This window comes from Chiloscyllium plagiosum, unplaced genomic scaffold (genome assembly GCF_037043375.1).
Source record: "Chiloscyllium plagiosum isolate Xiang-an unplaced genomic scaffold, Cpla_swu_hap1 HiC_scaffold_23, whole genome shotgun sequence".
Lineage (NCBI taxonomy): Eukaryota > Metazoa > Chordata > Chondrichthyes > Orectolobiformes > Hemiscylliidae > Chiloscyllium > Chiloscyllium plagiosum.
The window spans coordinates 27,576,347-27,596,835 of NW_028270161.1; the positions used below are offsets into that span (position 1 = coordinate 27,576,347).

Genomic DNA, 20,489 nt, shown 5'->3' on the forward strand with positions numbered 1-20,489 from the left:
TCTTGTTTTTGTCTTGACAACTGACCCTGTTATCGACATTGTTTGTACGCTGCTATCACTGTACAAATAATTTTGAGAATTATATCAACAAACATTGGCATCTGTAGTTATAATCAGTGCTAACTTAAAATAATCAGAATGCAAAATCCAATAATTTATTATAAAAATGAAACATTTTATTTTCAAAGAATTGGAACTACTTCACTGATAACCATGCTGAAAATGTAAAAATGATGGAGGATGTGGAGAAACTCTGCGATCGACTTGAACTAGTGAGGTAAATAACTTTTTACTCAAAGCTTCTTTATCTGCATAATTCCAGGTGAACAATTTATTAATTTATCTAAAAATTGTGTTCATATATATGTTCCTGATCTCTGTGAAGTGTCCCTAAAAGAAATATTATGCATGATACTTTGTTGTAATGCAAATGCCCGAATCTGAAACTATAGCATAAAACGTTTTATTACTTCACGCAGTGTAGAAAACATAATTTTAACCATTAGCAATGTTTCAAGTTGAATCAGCAACTACAGCCATCACAGTTGACCCTGAGCTGAGCTCCTTAGTCTGCAACACAAAGACCACCACCTTCAATGCCATCTGTCTGCCTTCGCTCAGCTCAGCTGAGAGAACTATTAATCTGCACTGCAAATCTTTGTTCAGCAACACTTCCCCAGGAGCTTACCATTAAATGTATAACTCTGCCCTGATTTGCCTTTCCAAAATGTATCACACATTTATCTAAATTAAACTCCATCTGCCATTCCTCAGCCCCTTTGATAAGGTCCCGTTGTACTGAGCTAACCTTTCTGGCTAAATATGCCACCAAACTTGGTGTCATCTGTAAACTTAATAACCATACCTCCTGTATTCATTTATATAAATGATAATAGGTCAAGAAATATTAGTCTGCCCCAGAAAGCCTGATCATGCTATTTTATTTAGTAGATTTTGATTTGTTTTGTCTTTTTCCTTTCCAGCCTCCAAGCCTTAAATGAAGTACTTGCATCAAGCACAAGGGATGAAGGCCAAGCTGAGATAGAGAAACAGGTATGAACTATAATAAAAACTGAAAATACTGGATATTCAGCAGGTCAGGGAGTGGAGAAGCAGAGCTAACTTTGATATTTTCTGGGTAGAACAGTAGTAGGCTATGTTTCCCCCTTGAGCCTGCTAGACTGGTCTGTACTGTAACATCACAGCAGTATAATATCTGTACTTTAAAATTTGGATTGTATTTGAAGAGAGCTTTATGCACAAGTGGGAAATACTGTTGGTAATACTTATGAGAGAATAATTGTGTTAAATTAAGAACATCATAGCTAAACCGATATTTATATCCTTCAGCAAAGTATTAATACACTACATGTATGGAGTGTTAGCACAAACTTACAAACTTGTGCTTGCTTAAGTAATTAAAGTGTAAATTCCAACCCCCCCCCCCCCCCCCCCTTCATTTTTCCTTTCCATACAAAGTAACTGAATTAGCTGAACTATAATTTGCTTTGTGTATGAACAGGCAAAATTAATGCATCAAAAGAAACCACTGGGCACTAAGACATTTGATAGTTGGGAACAAGCTACTTTCTTTGACAAGTAGTGCACACTTGTCTTCTGTTCTATGGTGTACTGTAGCAATAAGTTCCAGCGAGTATGCAAAATGCTGACATCTCTAGCAGATCCAGGAGAGAGAAAATTGATGTTGAACAAATGTATTGAAAATAGGAATTTGACAATTTGAATTGATTCTTAAGATCCAAGAGGTGAATGCACAGTTAGCAAAAGAGAAGGAGGAAGCTGAAGCACGAATGCGCCAGGCTACAAAAAGCTCTGATCATGCCACAGGATGTGGAGGAGGAAGCAAAGCATGGCTAGAGGATGACTTGCAGCTGTTAATAAAAGGTGTAAATATCTTTCCTGCTGGAACTAATGCAAGGTAACACATAGCAAAAAAAAAATTGAATATTGTGAGAATGCATCTTGGAACTAAACATGAAATAAGTTACAGGTATTTGTTTCATGTTTTTCTTGTGGGAGGAGGAGAGTAAAGGAAGGTAGGTCAATAAAAATATAATATTTCCAAAAAATTATAGAACTTGACACGGTTGATTTATTGACGCTCTGAATTTTCCACCTTCCTCACACGTTGGCCCTAGTGACCAGCACTGAAATGAACACTTCATGTCAACTTCATGTTAATTGTTCCTAATTGAAGGAATCACTGAGTCAACTTTTTTCCCCTTACACTATTCATCCTCTAAAGTTGAATAATTGTTCCATGGGTGTTCAATTTTTCCAGCAACTTGTCTATGATATAATTTAACTGTGGTATCTGCGACAAACCACCACAAAGTCATCTGACCAGTCACTTTTAGACTGAAGCTTTGTTAACATAAATTAAAACATTGAGAAAAATGTACATCCATCTATCCAACTACAACAAATCTACCACACTATCTTCCCTTCCAAATTCCATTGAAAACAAAGAAAATACACTGTATCCAATTTGCTAAAGAGCAGAAAGCTAATAACTAATCCTAATAATCATTTAATATTGTTCTTTTGCCAGATGGGAAGTAATTGCTAATTTTATCAATTCACACTCAACAAGTGGAATCAAAAGGACAGCTAAGGATGTAATCAATAAAGCCAAGAATTTACAAAAACTTGGTAAGTAATCTCCTTTCATCCAATCTTCCAGATAACAACCTAATCCACCATTTGACAAAAAAGTGTCAGTGGTGTTAGGAAATCTGAAAAGTTATCAATGTTTAAGAGGTGAAATATTAGCTATGATCTGTACACTGACACGGTAACACTTCATTGGTTTCAATACAGAGAAGTTCTAACAAATACTTTTTGTAATATTCTTTATTTGAACAAGTTCTATACATATCATTTCTGTTATCCTTCAGATCCTGTACAAAAAGATGAAATAAATAAAAAAGCATTTGAAAAGTTCAATAAAGAGCATAGTACAGCAGTTGCAGCAGTGGATAAGGCAACTCCTTCAGAGAGGTTTGAAGGTAAGAAATGATAAATATGTTGTGAAAAAAATTTGACACGAAGTAACAACCTCTACATGATTTCTTAGAGTCCATTAATTTACAACTATTTAAAAGCTGATATCAATGTGATTCAAGCAAGAAAGTTATATTTTTAGGACAAAGGAAAAACAAAGCTTGAAAATACAAGGAATTTGTGATTTGCATGAGTGCTTTTCTGTTATTAAACTAGTACATTAATCACATTAAAATTAATCTATCAGAATAATTGAAAAATTAAAAACTATGCAGAATCACTTAGTATTTTCCTTTACAAAGCTTTCAGCCTGAATCATGAGTGCAGTATTGCCACTAAACCCACTTAGTATTCCAGTGTGCTTTAGGAAAAAATGTCATGCAATACATATTGTAATTACTTAATGCTACTGGCGCTATTCTCTGGTAAAGCACTTTGGAATAAAAGGTATGTGAACATACTTCACATTTTACTATGTGATGCAGTCGTGACTTGGTGCACCTACTACACTGAAGAACAATAATGTTGAAAACAAATAATTCTGTAAGCAGTCATCGTTAAGACTTGAGCTACTCCAATTTTAGATGGCATGGAGTTCAACTTGCTGCCCCCTCCTGAAGGCATCAAGTCCCAGTGATATATAATTTCAAAGCATTTATTCTTAAAACATCCCTTACCTGAGCCTGTATCTATTTTCACCTTGTGTATATTTGCTTCATTTAATTGAACAAGGTTTATTTGATAATGACCATGAATTCTAAAATTCCCCACACTCCTCCGTGATCTTAGATGGTGAGATACCAAACTGATATCTTGATTGAATTTAGAAATATCTGGTTGGCAGGAAGCTATTTTTGACTAGAAATATGAAAACCCCATTTTGCAATTTGGACTTTTACTCCAGTAGTGAAGAGATTGTGTTTTGTGCTAGTGCCTGGTTATGACATTAACCCGTGGACAGCAGAAGAACAGAAACTTCTGGAACAAGCGCTGAAGACTTATCCAGTAAATACCCCTGAACGTTGGGAAAAGATAGCAGCAATTGTTCCAGGAAGAACAAAGCGAGACTGCATGAAGAGATACAAGGTAAGCAAAAAGATTAATTTGGAATGTTTTTCAAGGGATGCAGAGCTGAGTGAGCATACCACTAAAAATCACTTAAAGGTAGGAACTTGTATACCAAAATAATATTTTAAATAAAACAACCTCTATACAACATGCTAATTAGTTTGATGTAATTTCAGGATCCCTGAAATAGCTTTGAAATCAGGTGCAGTAAGTGATTTAACCACTAACTTAACTTCTGCATTTTGAACTCTTTGCTCTTACTTTACAGGAACTTGTTGAAATGGTCAAAGCAAAGAAGGCTGCACAAGATCAAGTTAATACTGCTCGATCGAAGAAATAAGTTGTTGCCACTCCCTTTTATCATTGTGCATGTGATTATTTGATAATAAAAAGACAAAATCTAGTATAAATGTCTCACTTTATTTTGCATTTAATAGAATATAAACATTTATCTTGTGTAATTTACTCAGTCACCCAGTACATTGTACTGCAAATTCTGTTATAATCTGGGAGTTGTTCAATAGGACCTAGAACAAAAACAAAAACAGCATTATAACATACTGAAATAATCTTCAGCACTGTCATGGTATCCTGATGCCTATTTACTTACCAACAGCTGCAACTGCAGGACATTTATTGTAGATATACTTGGTGCATACATCCCTTATTGTGTTAGCATTAACAGCCTGGTTCAAAATGGAAAGCATTGATTAGTTTAAAGTAACTACACAAAGGCAGGTTCTTTTTTTTTTACTTTTTCTTTAAATAATTTAACCCCCACACTACCACCTAAGTGCGGTAGTGCTTATTTTATCCCCCAGCACCCATGGTGTGTGTGTGCAGGTGGGAGACACAATGAAAGACACAAAGTGCACAAATCTTTATTCAATTTCCACCACCAGGAAGATAGGAAAACACCCGGGTGGCCAGTGACAAACACTGCCCTTCAAAGGCAAGTTCTTAACAGTTTAATTTTGATTAATCTGTCATTAAGCTTAACACAGCTGCCCTTGGAAACAATGTGGAATTTTAACACAGACTTTTGTTTACTTACTTCAATTCGAGCTTCAAGCTCTGGGATTGGAATCCTTCTGTTATAACACAACATTTGCCTCCCAATGTCTTCACAGATTGGTGTTGATCCTGGAAATTTTAAATTCCAAATGAATATTTCAAACAAGCATGAATAACAAATTCTACAAATAGATAAACCTTGTTTTTACCATCAAGCTGCAGCAACATGTTTGTTTTTAAGAGGTTTTTGGCTCTTGCAACTTCACTGTCAGTAACACTGGTACACAGTCTTATCCTGAAATAGAAAAAACATGCTAATTAAATGGACTTTGAAAATTATAATTCATGACAAATACAGTACTTTACCTTCATTATTGGTATAAATGAAGGTAGTGTGGTATGAAATGATGTAGCCAAAGCAACTTTATAGTAGTATTCAATGTAATTTGTAACTAACTTTGTTACACCAAAGATCAAAATTAGAGCTAATGACTGCAACAAAGTTAAAGCTATTGCTACATAAAGCAAAATTGCTGTTTTATGTAGGGATGACAACTTCACTGTATAACTTGCAGGACTAATTTTAGTTAATTCTTTAGGAAGAAAAATATTAATTAGAGTTAATGATCATTGTTCATTTACTGATCATTGTTCTGTGTATTGAAGGGATACATGTTTAAAGCTGAAATTTAAACTAGGTTTGGGGTCAGTTGAATTGTTACTTGAGAGTACTGTTATGAAGTTGAAGATATGTACTGTACCTTTAAGTGAGAGCGAATGCTGTTCTGCACAGCGTTTACAAGTACCTGTGTATATTGAGTGGATGGCAGCCTCAGTATACATATGTGTAATATTTGGCTGTGAAATGGATACCGTAGTTGGTTGCTGTTTTGACAACAATTCAAATTTAACTAATTTAAATTATGCCCCATGATACTAAAACCCAATGGAGTTTGAATTTGTTGTTTTGTCAACATTGAACCAGAGATGATCAGATGTTGGGGATATAAAAAAAAGGCAGGCATTTTGAAAATCAGATAGAGCAACCACCATCAACACAAATTCAAGAAATTAGGAAACACTTGTATCAAAAAACCTTTTCATATGAAACATATTTGCAAGAAAGAGAAAGATGACAACCCAGGGAGATTTTCAGCAGGAAGACAGACACCGAAAACAACAGCCACTGTGTGGTTTTGAAATCAAGTGGATGTAATTTTTATAAGTGTTTTGTTGGAACACTCTTATAATGTTGGAGGCAGATAATAAACAGTTAAGAGAAAAGGGGGCTTAGTGTTGTGAATAGCTGTTTAAATGTTCACTTTAAGAGTTTAAAAAAAAGACATTATTCTCTTTAAACAATACAATTTGGGGAGTTCTCTATCATTCATTTTAACAGAAGGGTTCACCGCTGTGTTATAATAGTACACTATGCAACTACAGGCTAGCTTTTCCTGATTAACTACTCAATTGTCAGATTTTAAATGGATCTTCAATTTCATGGGAATTCTGTAAATGTTCCCATGTGCAACTCCCACCTGGCTCTCTAGCCAGAATATACAAGCCAAATTCTCTAATCTATAGCAAGCTTAATTATTTTAAACACCAATTTCCTCTTGGCTTTGTCAATCTGAAGGAGAATAATTCCAGTTTCTCCAGTCTGTCCACATAACTATAATCACTCAAGAGACCCTTCAGCCCTTAAGAGTCTGTACCGCCAAAAACATACTAATATCTTCAGTTTTCCCACGCTAGGCTAACAGCCTCAAATGTTACAACACTTTGAGTGTTCATCCAAGTGCTTTTAAAAAGGATGAAATTACCAGACAGTGCATTCCAGATCCCCACCACCCTCTGGGTGAAAAAAAATCTTTCCTCTAATCCCCTCTGAACCCATCTTTCAATTTAAAAGTGTTTCCCCTTGTCAATGGCCCTTCGATCTGGCCCTTGTCAATGGCCCGTCAACAGCTGCTTTCTATCCATCCTTTCCATGTCCCCTCAACCTTCTCTGCTCCAAAAGGAAAACAACTTGTGCTTATCCAGCCTCTCTTCATAGCTAAAATGCTCCGTCCTCGGTAACTTCCTGGTGAATCTCCATTGCATCCCTCCCATGCAATCACATCTTTCCTATAGTGTGCTGACCAAAACCATACATAGCTGTCACCTAACCAAAGTTCTATACACAAGTTCCCTACAAAGGCTTGCATTCTTAGCTACCCCCTCACCTCATTTTTCAAGGTTAAATTATATCTAGCACTGATCTTCCCATCAAACTAATCCATTTATATTCTTCAATAACTTAAGACCTTCATCCTCTGTCAACCACTCATCCAATTTTTTTCATTTGGAAAGTTGTTTATCAACATCCTCTTCATCTCCTCTTCGCTGACTCACACCCAAAAAACACATTGTCATCCACATCATTTATGTGCATCACAAACAAGAAGGGACTTAAAGACCCTGTGGTACGCCAATACACAGCAGGTTCCAGTCACACAAACATCCTTCTACCACCACCTTCTGTTTCTTGCCACTATCCAATTTTGTATCTAACTTGGCAAGTTATCCTGGATCCCATGAGTTATTTTCTTTCAGCTTACAATGTGGGTACTGTCAAAAGTCTTGTTGAAATCCACAAACTACATAGAACAATTCAGCGCAGAACAGGCCCTTCGGCCCTCAATGTTGTGCCGATCTATGAACTAATCTAAGCATATGCTCCTACACTATCCTATCACCATCCATGTGCGTATCCAAGGATTGTTTAAATCTTCCTAATGTGGCTGAGTTAACTATATTGGCAGGCAGGGCATTCCATGCCCTTATCACTCTGAGTAAAGAACCTGCCTCTGACATCTGTCTTAAATCTATCACCTTTAAATTTGTAGCTATGACCCCTCATACAAGCTGATGTCGTCATCCTGAGAAAAAGACTTGCACTCTCTACCCTATCTAATCCTTTGATCATCTATCAAGTTCCCTCTTAGCCGCCGCCTTTCCAATGAGAACAGACCCAAGTCTCCCAGCTTTCCTCATAAAACCTTCCCTCCAGACCAGGCAACGTCCTGGTAAATCTCCTCTGCACCCTTTCCAATGCTTCTACATCCTTCCTATTATGGGGCAACTAGAACTGTACACAATACAAGTGTGGCTGCACTAGCGTTTTGCATAGTGGCAGCATGACATTACGGCACTGGAACTCAATCCCTCTACCAATAAAACCTAATACACTGTATGCCTTCTTAACAGCACTATCAACCTGGGTGGCAACTTTCAGGGATCTACGTACACTGACTCCAAGGTCTCGCTGCACATCCACACTACCAAGAATCTTTCCATTGATCCAGTATTCTACCTTCCTGTTATTCTTACCAAAGCGAATCACCTCTCATTTATCTGCATTGAACTCCATTTGCCACCTGAGCCCAATTCTGCAGTTTATCCAAGTCCCCCTGCAACCTGCAACACTCTTCCACACTGTCCACTACTCCACCAACTTTCGTATCATCTGCAAATGTATTAACCCATCCACCTATGCCTGCGTCCAAGTCATTTATAAAAATGACAAACAGCAGTGGTCCCAAAACAAGTCCTTGTGGCACATCACTAGTAACCGGATTCTAGGCTAAATATTTTCCATCAACCACCACTCGCTGCTTTCTAAACCAAACTGATAAATCACCCTCAATCCCATGCCTCAGCATTTTCTCCAACAGTCTACCATGTGGAACCTTATCAAAGATTTTACTGAAGTCCATGTACACCATGTCAACTGTCCTACCCTCATCTACATGCTTGGTCACCTTCTCAAAAAAACTGAGGTTTGAGAGACACAACCTGCCCTTGATGAAACCATGTTGACTATCTGCAATCAAATCGTTGCTTGCTAGATTATAAATCCTCTCTTACAATCCTTTCCAAAACTTTTCCTACAATAGGACGCAAGGTTCACTGGTGTGTAATTATCTGGGTCATCTCTACTGCCCTTCGTGAACAAGGGCACAACATTTGCAATCCTCCAGTCCTCTGTACTAAACCTGTAGACAATGATGACTCAAAGATCAAAGCCAAAGGCTTCGCCATCTCCTCCCCAGCTTCCCAGAGAATAAATTCCATCCGGCCCAGGGATCTTTCACTCCTTCTAGAATTGAAAACACCTCATCCTTACTAACCTTGATCCTTTCTAGTCTAATATCCTGTATCTTATTCTTCTCCCCTATAATATTCTCCATTTTCTGAGTGAAAACAGATGAGAAATATTTGTTTAGCACCTCTCCGATCTCACAGGGCCCACACATAACTTTCCATGTCTGTCTTTGACTGGCTCTATTCTTACCCTAATCATCCTTTTATTCCTCACATACTTATAGAAAAGCTTTAGGGTTCTCCTTTATTCTACCTGCTAAAGACTGCTCATGTCCTCTCCTTGCTCCTCTTAACTCTCTCTCTAAATCCTTCCTAGTTAATCTATAACTCTTCATCGCCTCATCTGAGCCATCTCATCTCATCATCACATAAGCCTCCTCCTTCCGCTTAACAAGAGAAGCAATTTTTTTTAGTAAACCACGGTTCTCTTACCTTATTACTTCCTCCCAGCCTGACAGGGACATACCTATCAAGGACACACAATATCTGTTCCTTAAACCAGCTCCACATTTCAATTATCTGCATCCCCTGCATTTTGCTACTCCATTCTATGCATCCTAAGTCTTGCCCAATCGCATTATAATTGCCCTTCCCCCATCTACAATTCTTGCCCTGTGGCTTGCACCTATCCCTTTCCATCGCTAAACTAAACATAACTCTCTCCAAAGTGTTCACCTACCACTAATTCAAACACATGGCCTGGTTCATTACCAAGTACCAGATCCAGTGTCGCCTCCCCTCTTATCGGCCCTTCGACATACTGTGTCAGGAAACCCTCCTGCACATGGACAAAAAACTGATCCATTCGATGTACTAGAGTTCTAGCATTTCCAGTCAATGTTGGGGAAGTTAAAGTCCCCCATAACGACCATCCTTTTTCTTTCACTCCTACCCAGAATCATTTTGCCAATCGTCTCCTCCACATCCCTGGAATTCTGCGGAGGCCTATAAAAAACTCCCAGCAGTGTGATCTCTCCTCTCCCTTTCTAACCTCAGCCCATACCACCTCAGTAGACGCATCCTTGTCAAAGATTCTTTCAGTCATCGTCATACTATCTTTGATTACCAAGGCCACACCTCACCCTCTTTTACCAACTTCCCTGATCTTAATGAAAATTCTAACCTGGAACCTGCAACATCCATTCCTGACCTTGCTCTATCCATTTCTCCAAAATGGCCACAACATTGAAGTCCCACGTACCTATTCATGATCCAAGCTCACCTTCCTTATTTCGGATACTTCTGGCATTGAAGGAGACACATTTCAAACCAGCTTGCTGTCTGCCAGCAAATCCTGTGACTGAAATTCTGTTCATACCCTCCCTACTCTCATCCTCCTGTGCATTGGAACCACACCTCAGGATCCCATCCCCCTGCTGAGCTAGTTTAAACCCATCTGAATAGCACTAGCAAATTTCCCACCCAGGACATTAGTACCCCTCTGGTCAAGTGAAGACTGTCCTGTTTGAAATATAACATTAAATACAACAGGATCTTGATCATATGCGCCAATGGGTGGTGAAGTGGTAGATTGAGTTTAGATAAATGTGAGGTGCTGCATTTTGGGAAGGCAAATCAGGGCAGGACTTACAGTTAACATTAAGATCATTGGGAATGTTGTTGAACAAAGAGACCTTGGAGTACAAGTTCATCGTTCTTTCAAAGTGGAGTCGCAGGATGATAGGACAGTGAAGGCGGCTCTTGGTATGCTTGCCTTTATTGGTCAGTCCATTGAGTATTGGAGTTGGGAGGTCATGTTGCGGCTGTACAGGACTTTGGTTAGGCCACTTTTGAAATGCTGCGTGCAATTCTGGTCTCCCTGCTGTAGAAGGCTGTTGTGAAACTTGAAAGGGTTCAGAAAATATTTAAGGGATGTTGCCAGAATTGGAGGGTTTGAGCTAATAGGGAGAGTCTGAATAGACTGGGGCTGTTTTCCCTGGAGCATTGGAAGCTGATATTCATAAAGTCATGAGGGGCATGGATAGGTTAAATAGACAAGGTATTTTCCCTAGGTCAGGGAGTCCAAAACTAGGGGACATAGGTTTAAGGGGAGAGGGGAAAGATGTAAAAGGGACCCAAGGGGCAACCTTTTCATGCAGACGGTGGTGCATGTATGGAATGAGCTGCCAGAGGAAGTGGAGGAGGCTGCTACAATTACAACATTTGAAAGGCATCTGGATGGGTATATGAATAGGAAGGGTTTGGTGCTCATTCCATACATGCACCACCATCTGCATGAAAAGGTCGCTCCTTGGGTCCCTTTTACATCTTTTCCCTCTCCCCTTAAACCTATGTCCCCTAGTTTTGGACTAGATTTATTTAGGATATCTGGTCCACATGTACGAGTTGGATTGAAGAATTTGTTTCCATGCTGTACATTTCTATGGGCTCTAAATACCTTACTCTTGTTTACATACTTGATCACTGCCTCAAAACAAAAATCACCCAGATTTGTTGGGCATGACCTCCCTCTGACAAAGCTATGCTGACTATCTTTGATCAAACTTTGCCTCTAAACCTCTCCCTTTAGAGTTTTTCCAATAGTTTATCTATTGCTGCTGTGTGACTGATGGGTTTATTGATTCACTTACCACTCTCTTTGAACAAAATGCAGCATGTTGTCAATCGTATTGGGCTCACAGACCATGTAAAGCCCCCACAGACCAGTATCTGTATAGCAGGTGTTGAAAGATTGGAAACTGTGGCAGAGATTACCCTGGCAAGCAATCTGTGCCAATTTACTGGACAAGTTCTGTTTTCAAAAAATAAAATTGTTTGTTTAGACAGCCAACTGAATTATAAAAATGAACTCTGTCAAGCAATTAAAACTGAATAGTGGCAAAGGAAAAGTTTATTCAACTATTATGCAATTTGAAACCAGGTGAGATGTTCAAAAATGCTTATATAATAGCTGTAAAGTTACCTCAGTAATATAGGGCTACTGTTTCATTAAAGAGACGCAACTGATGGTAATTTAGTTAAGCCTTGGGCGAGGGGAGACCATCATGGTAACCACAGTCAGTGTGGGAACGGAGCCGTGTGCCATTGGCCTCACCCTACATAACAAACCAGTTGTCCAGCTAACTGACTGGTCCCAGTGGGTGATACCTATTGATCTTTATGTCACATGTACATTCAATAGCCCAAATCAGCTGCGAAATGGATAGAACAGTCAGCCAATTGATAAATCAGAAAATGAAAAAAAAAAGATTGTTTTGAGTTGTCAGTGATTGATGGAACTCTACCAGATTCAATACTTGCAGAGTTAACATTTTCAAAATATTAACTATATGTAAGAGTGGAATTTTCAGAGCAGCCTGCTAAAGTGATGGCAGTGTTTATTTCCCACTTTCTGGTACTGCTGGAATTTATCAAATGTGGAATGCTCATTTAGCTCCATCACCAATGAAAGAACATTGTAGTTTATTAGCAAATTAGATACACTGTTCTGAAAACAAAACCCTCAAGCTAGGATTTTACCCCAGTAAAATCAATGGTCAAATTATAATAGGCTTCCATTAAACAAAAAATTATATTGTTCTAATTTTATTTACTTACCGCACCACCACCAAAAGAACGGTCCCAATTACCAATTAAGGTATTTGCTACCATGAGGGGAATAGTATCTGCGTGTGACCAGCCAATAGCTTCAATAGCAATTGCAATATGAGCCAATGGCATCTTGTCATCTCTTACCCGAATCTGGTAAACAAAATCAGTTATCACTTTAATGTATATCTGCTGCAGTTATCACAATACAAAAAAAACTTAAACAATGAGCCCACAGACATGTAAATATAATCTGAACTAAAATCAAAGTTGAGAATTGAGAAAATAAATTGTGCATTGTAACAATTCACACCACCACAGGCTAAACTTTATGTATATTTTGAAGAATTTGTGGGTGGCACGGTGGCACAGTGTATGGCACTGCTGCCTCACAGTGCCAGAGACCCAGGTTCGATTTCAACCTTGGGCGACTGTCTGCGTGGAGTTTGCACATTCTCCCAGTGTCTGCGTGTGTTTCCTCCGGGTGCTCCGGTTTCCTCCCACAGTCCAAAAATGTGCAGGTTAGGTGAATTGGCCATGCTAAATTGCCCGTAGTGTTAGATGAAGGGGTAAATGTAGGGGAATGGGTCTGGGTGGGTTGCGCTTTGGCGGGTCAGTGTGGACATGTTGAGCCGAAGGGCCTGTTTCCACACTAAGTAAGTAATCTAATATGTCAACATTCCAGTTATTGAAGCAATCAGAAATTCGCAGCTCTCGAATACGTAGTTCCAAGAGTGACTCAAACCTACACAGTTGAATTAAACGACTTCCACTATTCAATCAAAACTCTTAGAGCAACATTACGCGATCTGTACAATCTTCAAAACTCACCACAGTACATCCAAGTAGCTACCAAAGAATTACATTTTCGGTTTCTTCCTTGCCTCTTCCCACTTACTAGCTGACATTCAGGGTGCAAGTTTACACAAATTTGTGCAATTAAGTAACATTTCAGAATGATTAATAAAGTAACTCACTCAATTCTTTGTTTTCCCAATTCTTTCACAATAATAAATACATTTATGCTTCATTGACTTGAAGAGATGACACACTAATAGATGGAAAGAGTGAAAGAACTGGGTAGACACCAGCTAGCCAGGTGGTTTATCAGCTGGTGATCCACTTTGCATCATGCTCTCAATTCTCACAGGGATGCTACAGATCTCTGCAAGATCACAAGGAAGTACGCAAAGCCACATTCAAAGTGAAGAAAACAAGATTGATCCTATCACAGCTACTGGTCACAACTAATCTGTGTACAGAGGGAAATGGTAGCTAGTAAACTGTTCACATGCTTTATGAAATATTAAATCGTTATGTACATACCTCACTTCCTGTGAACTTACAAGGAGGCAGGTCTGGTGTGGTATGACCATTGTAGGTTGTTAGTAGATTACCAAAATGATGCTTTGCCAAGTCAACCAATTTATCATGATCCACTCCTGCAAAAAAGGAATTCAAACTTGACAACTGAAGAAAATGTGCAGCTATGTTGGCAGATGGACAGAAAAATATTCAGTTAATACAATTAATTTCTGGATTTACTGTACATACTCCATGAAGTTGATTATTAGAACAAATGCAATCTAAGCAAAACATAACTTAAATACCTGTACATCAAGGCGGCACGGTAGCTCAGTGGTTAGCACTGCCGTCTCATAGCGCCAGGGACCCGGGTTCAATCCCTGCCTTGGGTGATTGTCCGTGTGGAGTTTGCACATTCTCCCAGTGTCTATGTGGGATTCCTCTGGGTGTTCTGGTTTCCTCCCACAATCCAAAGATGTGCAGGTTAGGTGAATTGGCCATGCTAAATTGCCCATAGCGTTCAGGGATGTGTAGGTTAGATGCATTAGTCAGGGAACACATATAGTAATGGTCTGGGTGGGACACTCTTCGGAGGTTCAATGTGGACTTGTTGGACCAAATGGCATGTTTCCACACTGTAGTGATTCCATGATATCAAACAATTTATTTTTTTTCCCTCCAACCTGAAGTTGTCAGACTCCTTGTTTGGGTGGGCCTGATGTATTCACCTTTCTGATCATCTATAATTGCCATATTTAACTGGCCATTGCTCATTTGAGAGCTGTAACAGTGGCGCAGACTAATGGACAGCAGGGAGCAGTACAATAAAGTCCAATCCTATTCTCAGCTGACATTCATCACATGTATTCATTGCCAGCAAGGTTGACAGATAATGACTGAAGTGGGAACTCTGGAAGATATTTCCTGTCCTCAAGGCTGGAATACTAATTGTTAGCATCTCTACTGACATTTTCGTCTGAACAACAGATTTTCATCCAAAATAAACCCAGATATTTACAGTTTAGAATTTGGTGTTAAATATGAAAAGAAAGCAGTTATAGTGCAAAATATACTTCAAAGGAATTCTGATTATACAATTCAGTCATAGGCAACAATGAAAAATCCATACATTTAAATCTGATAAAAGTAAATACCACATTCCCTTGAAATATCAAAACATTTTCTGATTATATTGATCATAAAATTAAACTTCATATTAAACTTCATATTTATGTTCTAGTTTATGTTCAGGAGCAACACTTCTCAAACTGTCTACTTTAGCATACCCTCCCCTAAATAAACTTTCATAACGTAGCAAAAGAAATGAAAATGCACTAAAACTATATTGTTTGTTGCCTGAAGGAATTGTGATGCATTGACATTAGAATTACAATTGTTTATTATTGGAATAATCAATTGAAAATGTTCTAACCTCCAGCTGCAGCCAATACCATCCTTGGTCCTTTGTAGTGCGTTGTGATATATTCCACTAGGTCATTTCGAGTTATGGATCTGTTACAATAATAAGTTTAGTGAGTGTAAAAGCAAGGGAAGAAAAATCAAGATGACAATTAAGAAATACAAATACATACTTGATGTTTTCCGTAGGTCCCAGAATGGTACGGCCTAAAGCTGTTGCCTGATATGCTGTGGCATGCAGATAGTCAAAGACTACTTCCTGCAGATTGGTTTCAACTTCTTGCATTTCCCTTAAAATAACGCCTCGCTCACGCTCAATCTCAGCGGATCCCAAGGTACTGTTCTGAATAATATCTGCGAGGATTTCAACAGCTGCGTGCAAAGCATCAAACAAAATATGGCTTACAAATGTAGACTTATTGTTTAAACCCGATATTTTAATGACCAAGTTTCCTTCAGCGAATTCTGTAAAAGTATTATACAGCATATCATGTTTCAACAGTAGACAAATGTTTAGAATGTCTGGAAACACTATGCTAATTATTTCCACAATGAATTCAGGTTAAAAAGCACACAACCCTTTAAAGGGTGGGGAACACATCTTCTTAACTTATCCGAGAAGGCCTTAAAAGAAACTTAAATTAACAAAGTATAGTTTTCAAAGTAAGAGAACTTTTATGTGCTATATTATTCAAGTTCAAAAGATAACAGATATTAAATCAATCACCTCTGGGCAGATCTTTAGAAAATGCTTTAGCATAATACACTGTTTGTTCTCTAGATGTGTATGCATTTAAATGGGCTCCCATGTTCTCGATTTCAAGTTCCAAGTCTAGCTGAGAGCGTTTCTTTGTGCCCTGTGAGGGAGGAATAGTAAGTTTAATGGCAATGCATTGAATTGCAATGAAAAAGCAGGTATATGCTTTTTTGGGTCAATTATACGATGTTTGACACCAAACTGATCTTCAAACGCAACACGTAGTCCATCCTCAAAGCTGACAAACGAGCTCCAAGATATTGTCCTTCAATTCACAACCTGTCTCTGCTGAAATTACAACTCTTATCTCTTGCAAGTCCAACTTCACAATACTCCCATGCCTCCCAATTTCCACACAACACAAATTCCAACTATTCCATTCCAATTCCATTATCCCTGAATTTGGCGAATATTACTGGTGTTCTCCCATACTCAGCACAATTTTTCAAACCCTCTCACTCACTTTTAATCGTAAATTCTTACTAGCACTGTTCTTAAAACTCCCTCTTTAATCAATACTTTAATGAATTAAGAGGATGTCTCATTTCCACAAATTTTCTTCCAAAACCAGCTGGCTACAACATCAAAAGAAATCCTACTCAATCAGTCCATTTGCACCTAATTTTACACAAAAACAGAAACTGCTGCAGAAACTCAGCAGGTCTGGCAGCATCTTTAAACAGAAAGCAGAGTCACTGTTTTGGATCCACTGACCTTAAAGCAGAACTCTCAGATGCTGCCAGACCTGCTAAGCTTCTCCAGCAATTTCTATTTTTATTCCAGATTTCAGCATCTGCAGTTGTTGGCTTTACTTTACCACTTAATTTTACTCCCTATTCCAACTCAGATCTGACTGTCTTTTAATAAAAGTAATAAAAGTAATTAAAAGTACTAAATAAAGTTGCTAATTTTAAAGTATTTTATGAAAGCAGGTGTTGCCTTACTTTAAAAGCCATGTGCTCCAAAAAATGAGCTGTTCCATTGTTCTTTTCATTCTCATAGCGGCTCCCAGCGTCAATCCATAGTCCAACCTAAAGAAAGCAACAAGGTGTACTTCACAGAAAAACATAAAAATTTGTATCAAAGTCAAAAGATATAATAATAATAAAAAAACATCTTGGCTCCCCAAAAATATTACTTCTTTTCAACTTACAAAACTCTAATAATTTGTTGGTAGAAAGTGTTTCATTTAACAAAACAATTTGCAAGACCTAGTTACTTAATAGATCATTCAGCTGCACATAGATAAAATGGCAATTGCTGGAAATCATGATATAGGAGATAACAATTAGAAAAAGGTACAACTGATCACTGCCGACGATACAGCAGTTGTTAAAGAACAGAAAGCAGAGTAAGAACAAACACATGACTTATAGATTGGCAAGGCATACCTAGTAATGTTAATGGGTACAGAGGACCATCATTAAAATTTTCTGATGATACCAAATTAGGGAACATAAACTGTGAGAAAGAATGAAAGAGACAATAGAAAAAATTTCAGCTTGTTAAATCAGAGATATATGTGGCAAATTTAAAAAAGTCAAAAAGAAAGGAAGCATACCTAAGGTCTAGGCAACTAAAAACAAAGTCATTGAAGAATATAGAGAAAGAAGGAAGGAGCTCAAATGAGAAGGCAAGAGAGCAAAAAGGGGTTATGAAATTTCCTTGGCCAGCAGCGTTAAGGATAATTCCAAGGCGGTTGAGAGAAGGTATGAGAAACAGGATTCATTCACATTGGAAGGGAATGGACTTGTTAGTAATAGACAGCATGGGTTTGTGCAGGGAAGGGCTTGTCTCATTAACGATTGAGTTTTTTTTGGAAGAGGTGACAAAAATAATTGATCAGGAAAGGACAGTGGATGTTGTCTACATGGACTTTACTAAGGCATTTGATAAGGTACCTCATGGCAGGCTGGTACAAAAGGTAGAGTCTCCTGGGATTTGGAGTGAGCTGGCTGGATGGATACAAAACAGACTTGGTCATAGAAGACAGAGTAGCAGTGAAAGAGTGCTTTTCAGAATGGAGATCAGTAACTAGTGGTGTTCCACGGGGATCAGTGCTGGACCTTTGTTGTTTGTAATTTATATAAATGATCTGGGGGAAAATGGAGATGGTCTGATTAGAAAGTTTGCAGATGATACCAAAATTGCAGACAGTGAGGTGGATTGTCAAAGGATACATTAACAGAGAAATGGCAGATGGAATTTAATTTAGACAAATGCGAGGTGATGCAATTTGGAAAACCAAACTCAGGTGCAAATTATGGAATAAACTGCAGAATCCTTACGAGCATTGACAGAGAGTGATCTGGGCGTACAGGTCCACAGATTCCTGAAAATGGCAACACAAGGTGTTTAAGAAGGCATACAGCATGCTTGCCTTCATTGGCCAGGGCATCGAATATAAAAGTTGGCAAGTTATGTTACAGTTGTACAAAACGTTAGTTAGGCCACATTTGGAATATTGCATGCAGTTCTGGTTGCCACACTGGAAGGACATCAATGCTTTGGAGAGATTGCAGAGACGTTGCCTGATTTGGAAGGTTTTAGTAGTAAGGAGCAGTTGGATAAACTCATTGTTTTCACAAAAACAAAATTCTGACAGGCATGAATAGGGTGGATAGTCAGAAGCTTTTTCAAGGGTGGAAAGGTCAACTACAAGAGGGCACAGGTTCAAGGTGAGAGGGGGAAGGTTTAAGGGAGAAATGCAGGGAAAAATTTTCACAGGAGGTTGGAGTAATACACTGCTGGTGGAAACAGGCACATAGCAATGTTTAAAGTGTATCGTGAGAGACACATGAAATGTAAGATGAACTGAGGGTTAGATACCATGGATGGGCAATAAGCAGCAGGTCTAAATAACAAATAGGAATTGACACCAGCCTTGGTGGGCCAAAGGGCCTGATCCAGTGCTGTACTGTACTGTACTGTATTGCATTGTATAAATAAGTCTATACTGGTCAGTTTGCAGCAGCATATTCTGAAAATAAAAGAAAAATTGCCTGAACACAAAAATCCCAATGGAATAAGGAATATGATACCGAGTATGGATTTTTAAAAGGCAGACTATGGATGATGAAAGCAATTATATGACATATGGACTCTGCTGCACCATAGATTTACTAGAAAAATGCTAATAATGAGATGACATGGACAAGAAAATTAAACAAAAGTCTGAAGCTCAATGTACTGAGAGGGTAAAGTTCCATGGGCATCAAAAGCAGTATTAAAAAAAAATTTCTATATTTATTAGAATACAAACATTTTTTAAAAATGTCAGCCATGATATTCAAGAAGGAATTCTACAACTATTGAACGATGTATGGAAATGAAAGTGTAAATAGTTTCGATACTTTTTTAAAAATGTAAGCACGATAACCATAACTGCCTCATAGGTTAAAAATCACACAACACCAGGTTATAGTCCAACAGGTTTAATTGGAAGCACACTAGCTTTTGGAGCGATGCTACTTGACGCTCCGAAAGCTAGTGTGCTTCCAATTACACCTGTTGGACTATAACCTGGTGTTGTGTGATTTTTACCTTTGTACATCCCAGTCCAACACCGGCATCTCCAAATCATGCCTCATAGGTGACTGCGAATTTCAGAGACATTTTGGTACTAACTATAGGGTATAAGGTTAGTATAGAAAGGTGGATATGAAGTGGATAAACCATGATCTTCTTGAGTGATGGAGCAGATTGACAGGCAAATGGTTTACTTTTGCCCCTTTTGTTTTCTTGATCTGTATGCAGCTTTTAATGCAATTGGGACTAAACCATTCCACTCCAATGCTTTTCTGTCCACCTATCTGTCCATCTACCTAGTCATAGCCAGACAATTATGTGCTTTGTTTCCTATTTTCACAGTTATCTCTGAAGACCCCAAGGATCTATTCTTGGCCCTCCATTATTTTGAATCCACATACTGCCTCACCTCAGTGACATCATCTGAAAACTCAGTATTAATTTTCACATGCACAACGACAACACCCGTTTCTATTTCACCATCACTTCTCTAAACCCCTCCAATGTCTCTAAGCATCGTCACACTGCTTGTCTGACATTCAGTACCAGATGAACAGTGATTTCCTGGGAAGGGTAAAGCCACTGTCTTCAGTTTATACTACAGACAAAGCACCCTAACCACCAAGTCCATCATTGCCCCAATCAATGTGACAAAGGCAAAATCAGACTGTTTGGAATG

At 38.4% G+C, this 20,489-nt stretch overlaps 2 protein-coding genes across 2 annotated transcripts in view; one reads left to right on the forward strand and one right to left on the reverse strand.

Annotated features, from left to right (window-relative positions):
• The window catches only part of dnajc2 (DnaJ (Hsp40) homolog, subfamily C, member 2), a 44,003-nt gene extending 39,501 nt beyond the window's left edge, over nt 1-4,502 (forward strand). The window contains exons 11-17 of the mRNA XM_043713834.2: nt 189-277; nt 984-1,053; nt 1,758-1,939; nt 2,573-2,673; nt 2,919-3,029; nt 3,956-4,110; nt 4,361-4,502. Of these exons, the coding sequence (XP_043569769.2) occupies nt 189-277; nt 984-1,053; nt 1,758-1,939; nt 2,573-2,673; nt 2,919-3,029; nt 3,956-4,110; nt 4,361-4,432 (780 nt within the window). The 3' untranslated portion in view covers nt 4,433-4,502. The remainder of the gene's footprint in view (nt 1-188; nt 278-983; nt 1,054-1,757; nt 1,940-2,572; nt 2,674-2,918; nt 3,030-3,955; nt 4,111-4,360) is intronic.
• The window catches only part of pmpcb (peptidase, mitochondrial processing subunit beta), a 31,894-nt gene continuing 15,898 nt past the window's right edge, over nt 4,494-20,489 (reverse strand). Inside the window, exons 3-13 of the mRNA XM_043713836.2 lie at nt 17,227-17,313; nt 16,253-16,382; nt 15,699-15,897; nt 15,539-15,618; nt 14,128-14,243; nt 12,811-12,954; nt 11,844-12,004; nt 5,316-5,401; nt 5,147-5,235; nt 4,703-4,778; nt 4,494-4,619 (exon numbers count right to left, since the gene is read on the reverse strand). Of these exons, the coding sequence (XP_043569771.2) occupies nt 4,555-4,619; nt 4,703-4,778; nt 5,147-5,235; nt 5,316-5,401; nt 11,844-12,004; nt 12,811-12,954; nt 14,128-14,243; nt 15,539-15,618; nt 15,699-15,897; nt 16,253-16,382; nt 17,227-17,313 (1,233 nt within the window). The 3' untranslated portion in view covers nt 4,494-4,554. The remainder of the gene's footprint in view (nt 4,620-4,702; nt 4,779-5,146; nt 5,236-5,315; nt 5,402-11,843; nt 12,005-12,810; nt 12,955-14,127; nt 14,244-15,538; nt 15,619-15,698; nt 15,898-16,252; nt 16,383-17,226; nt 17,314-20,489) is intronic.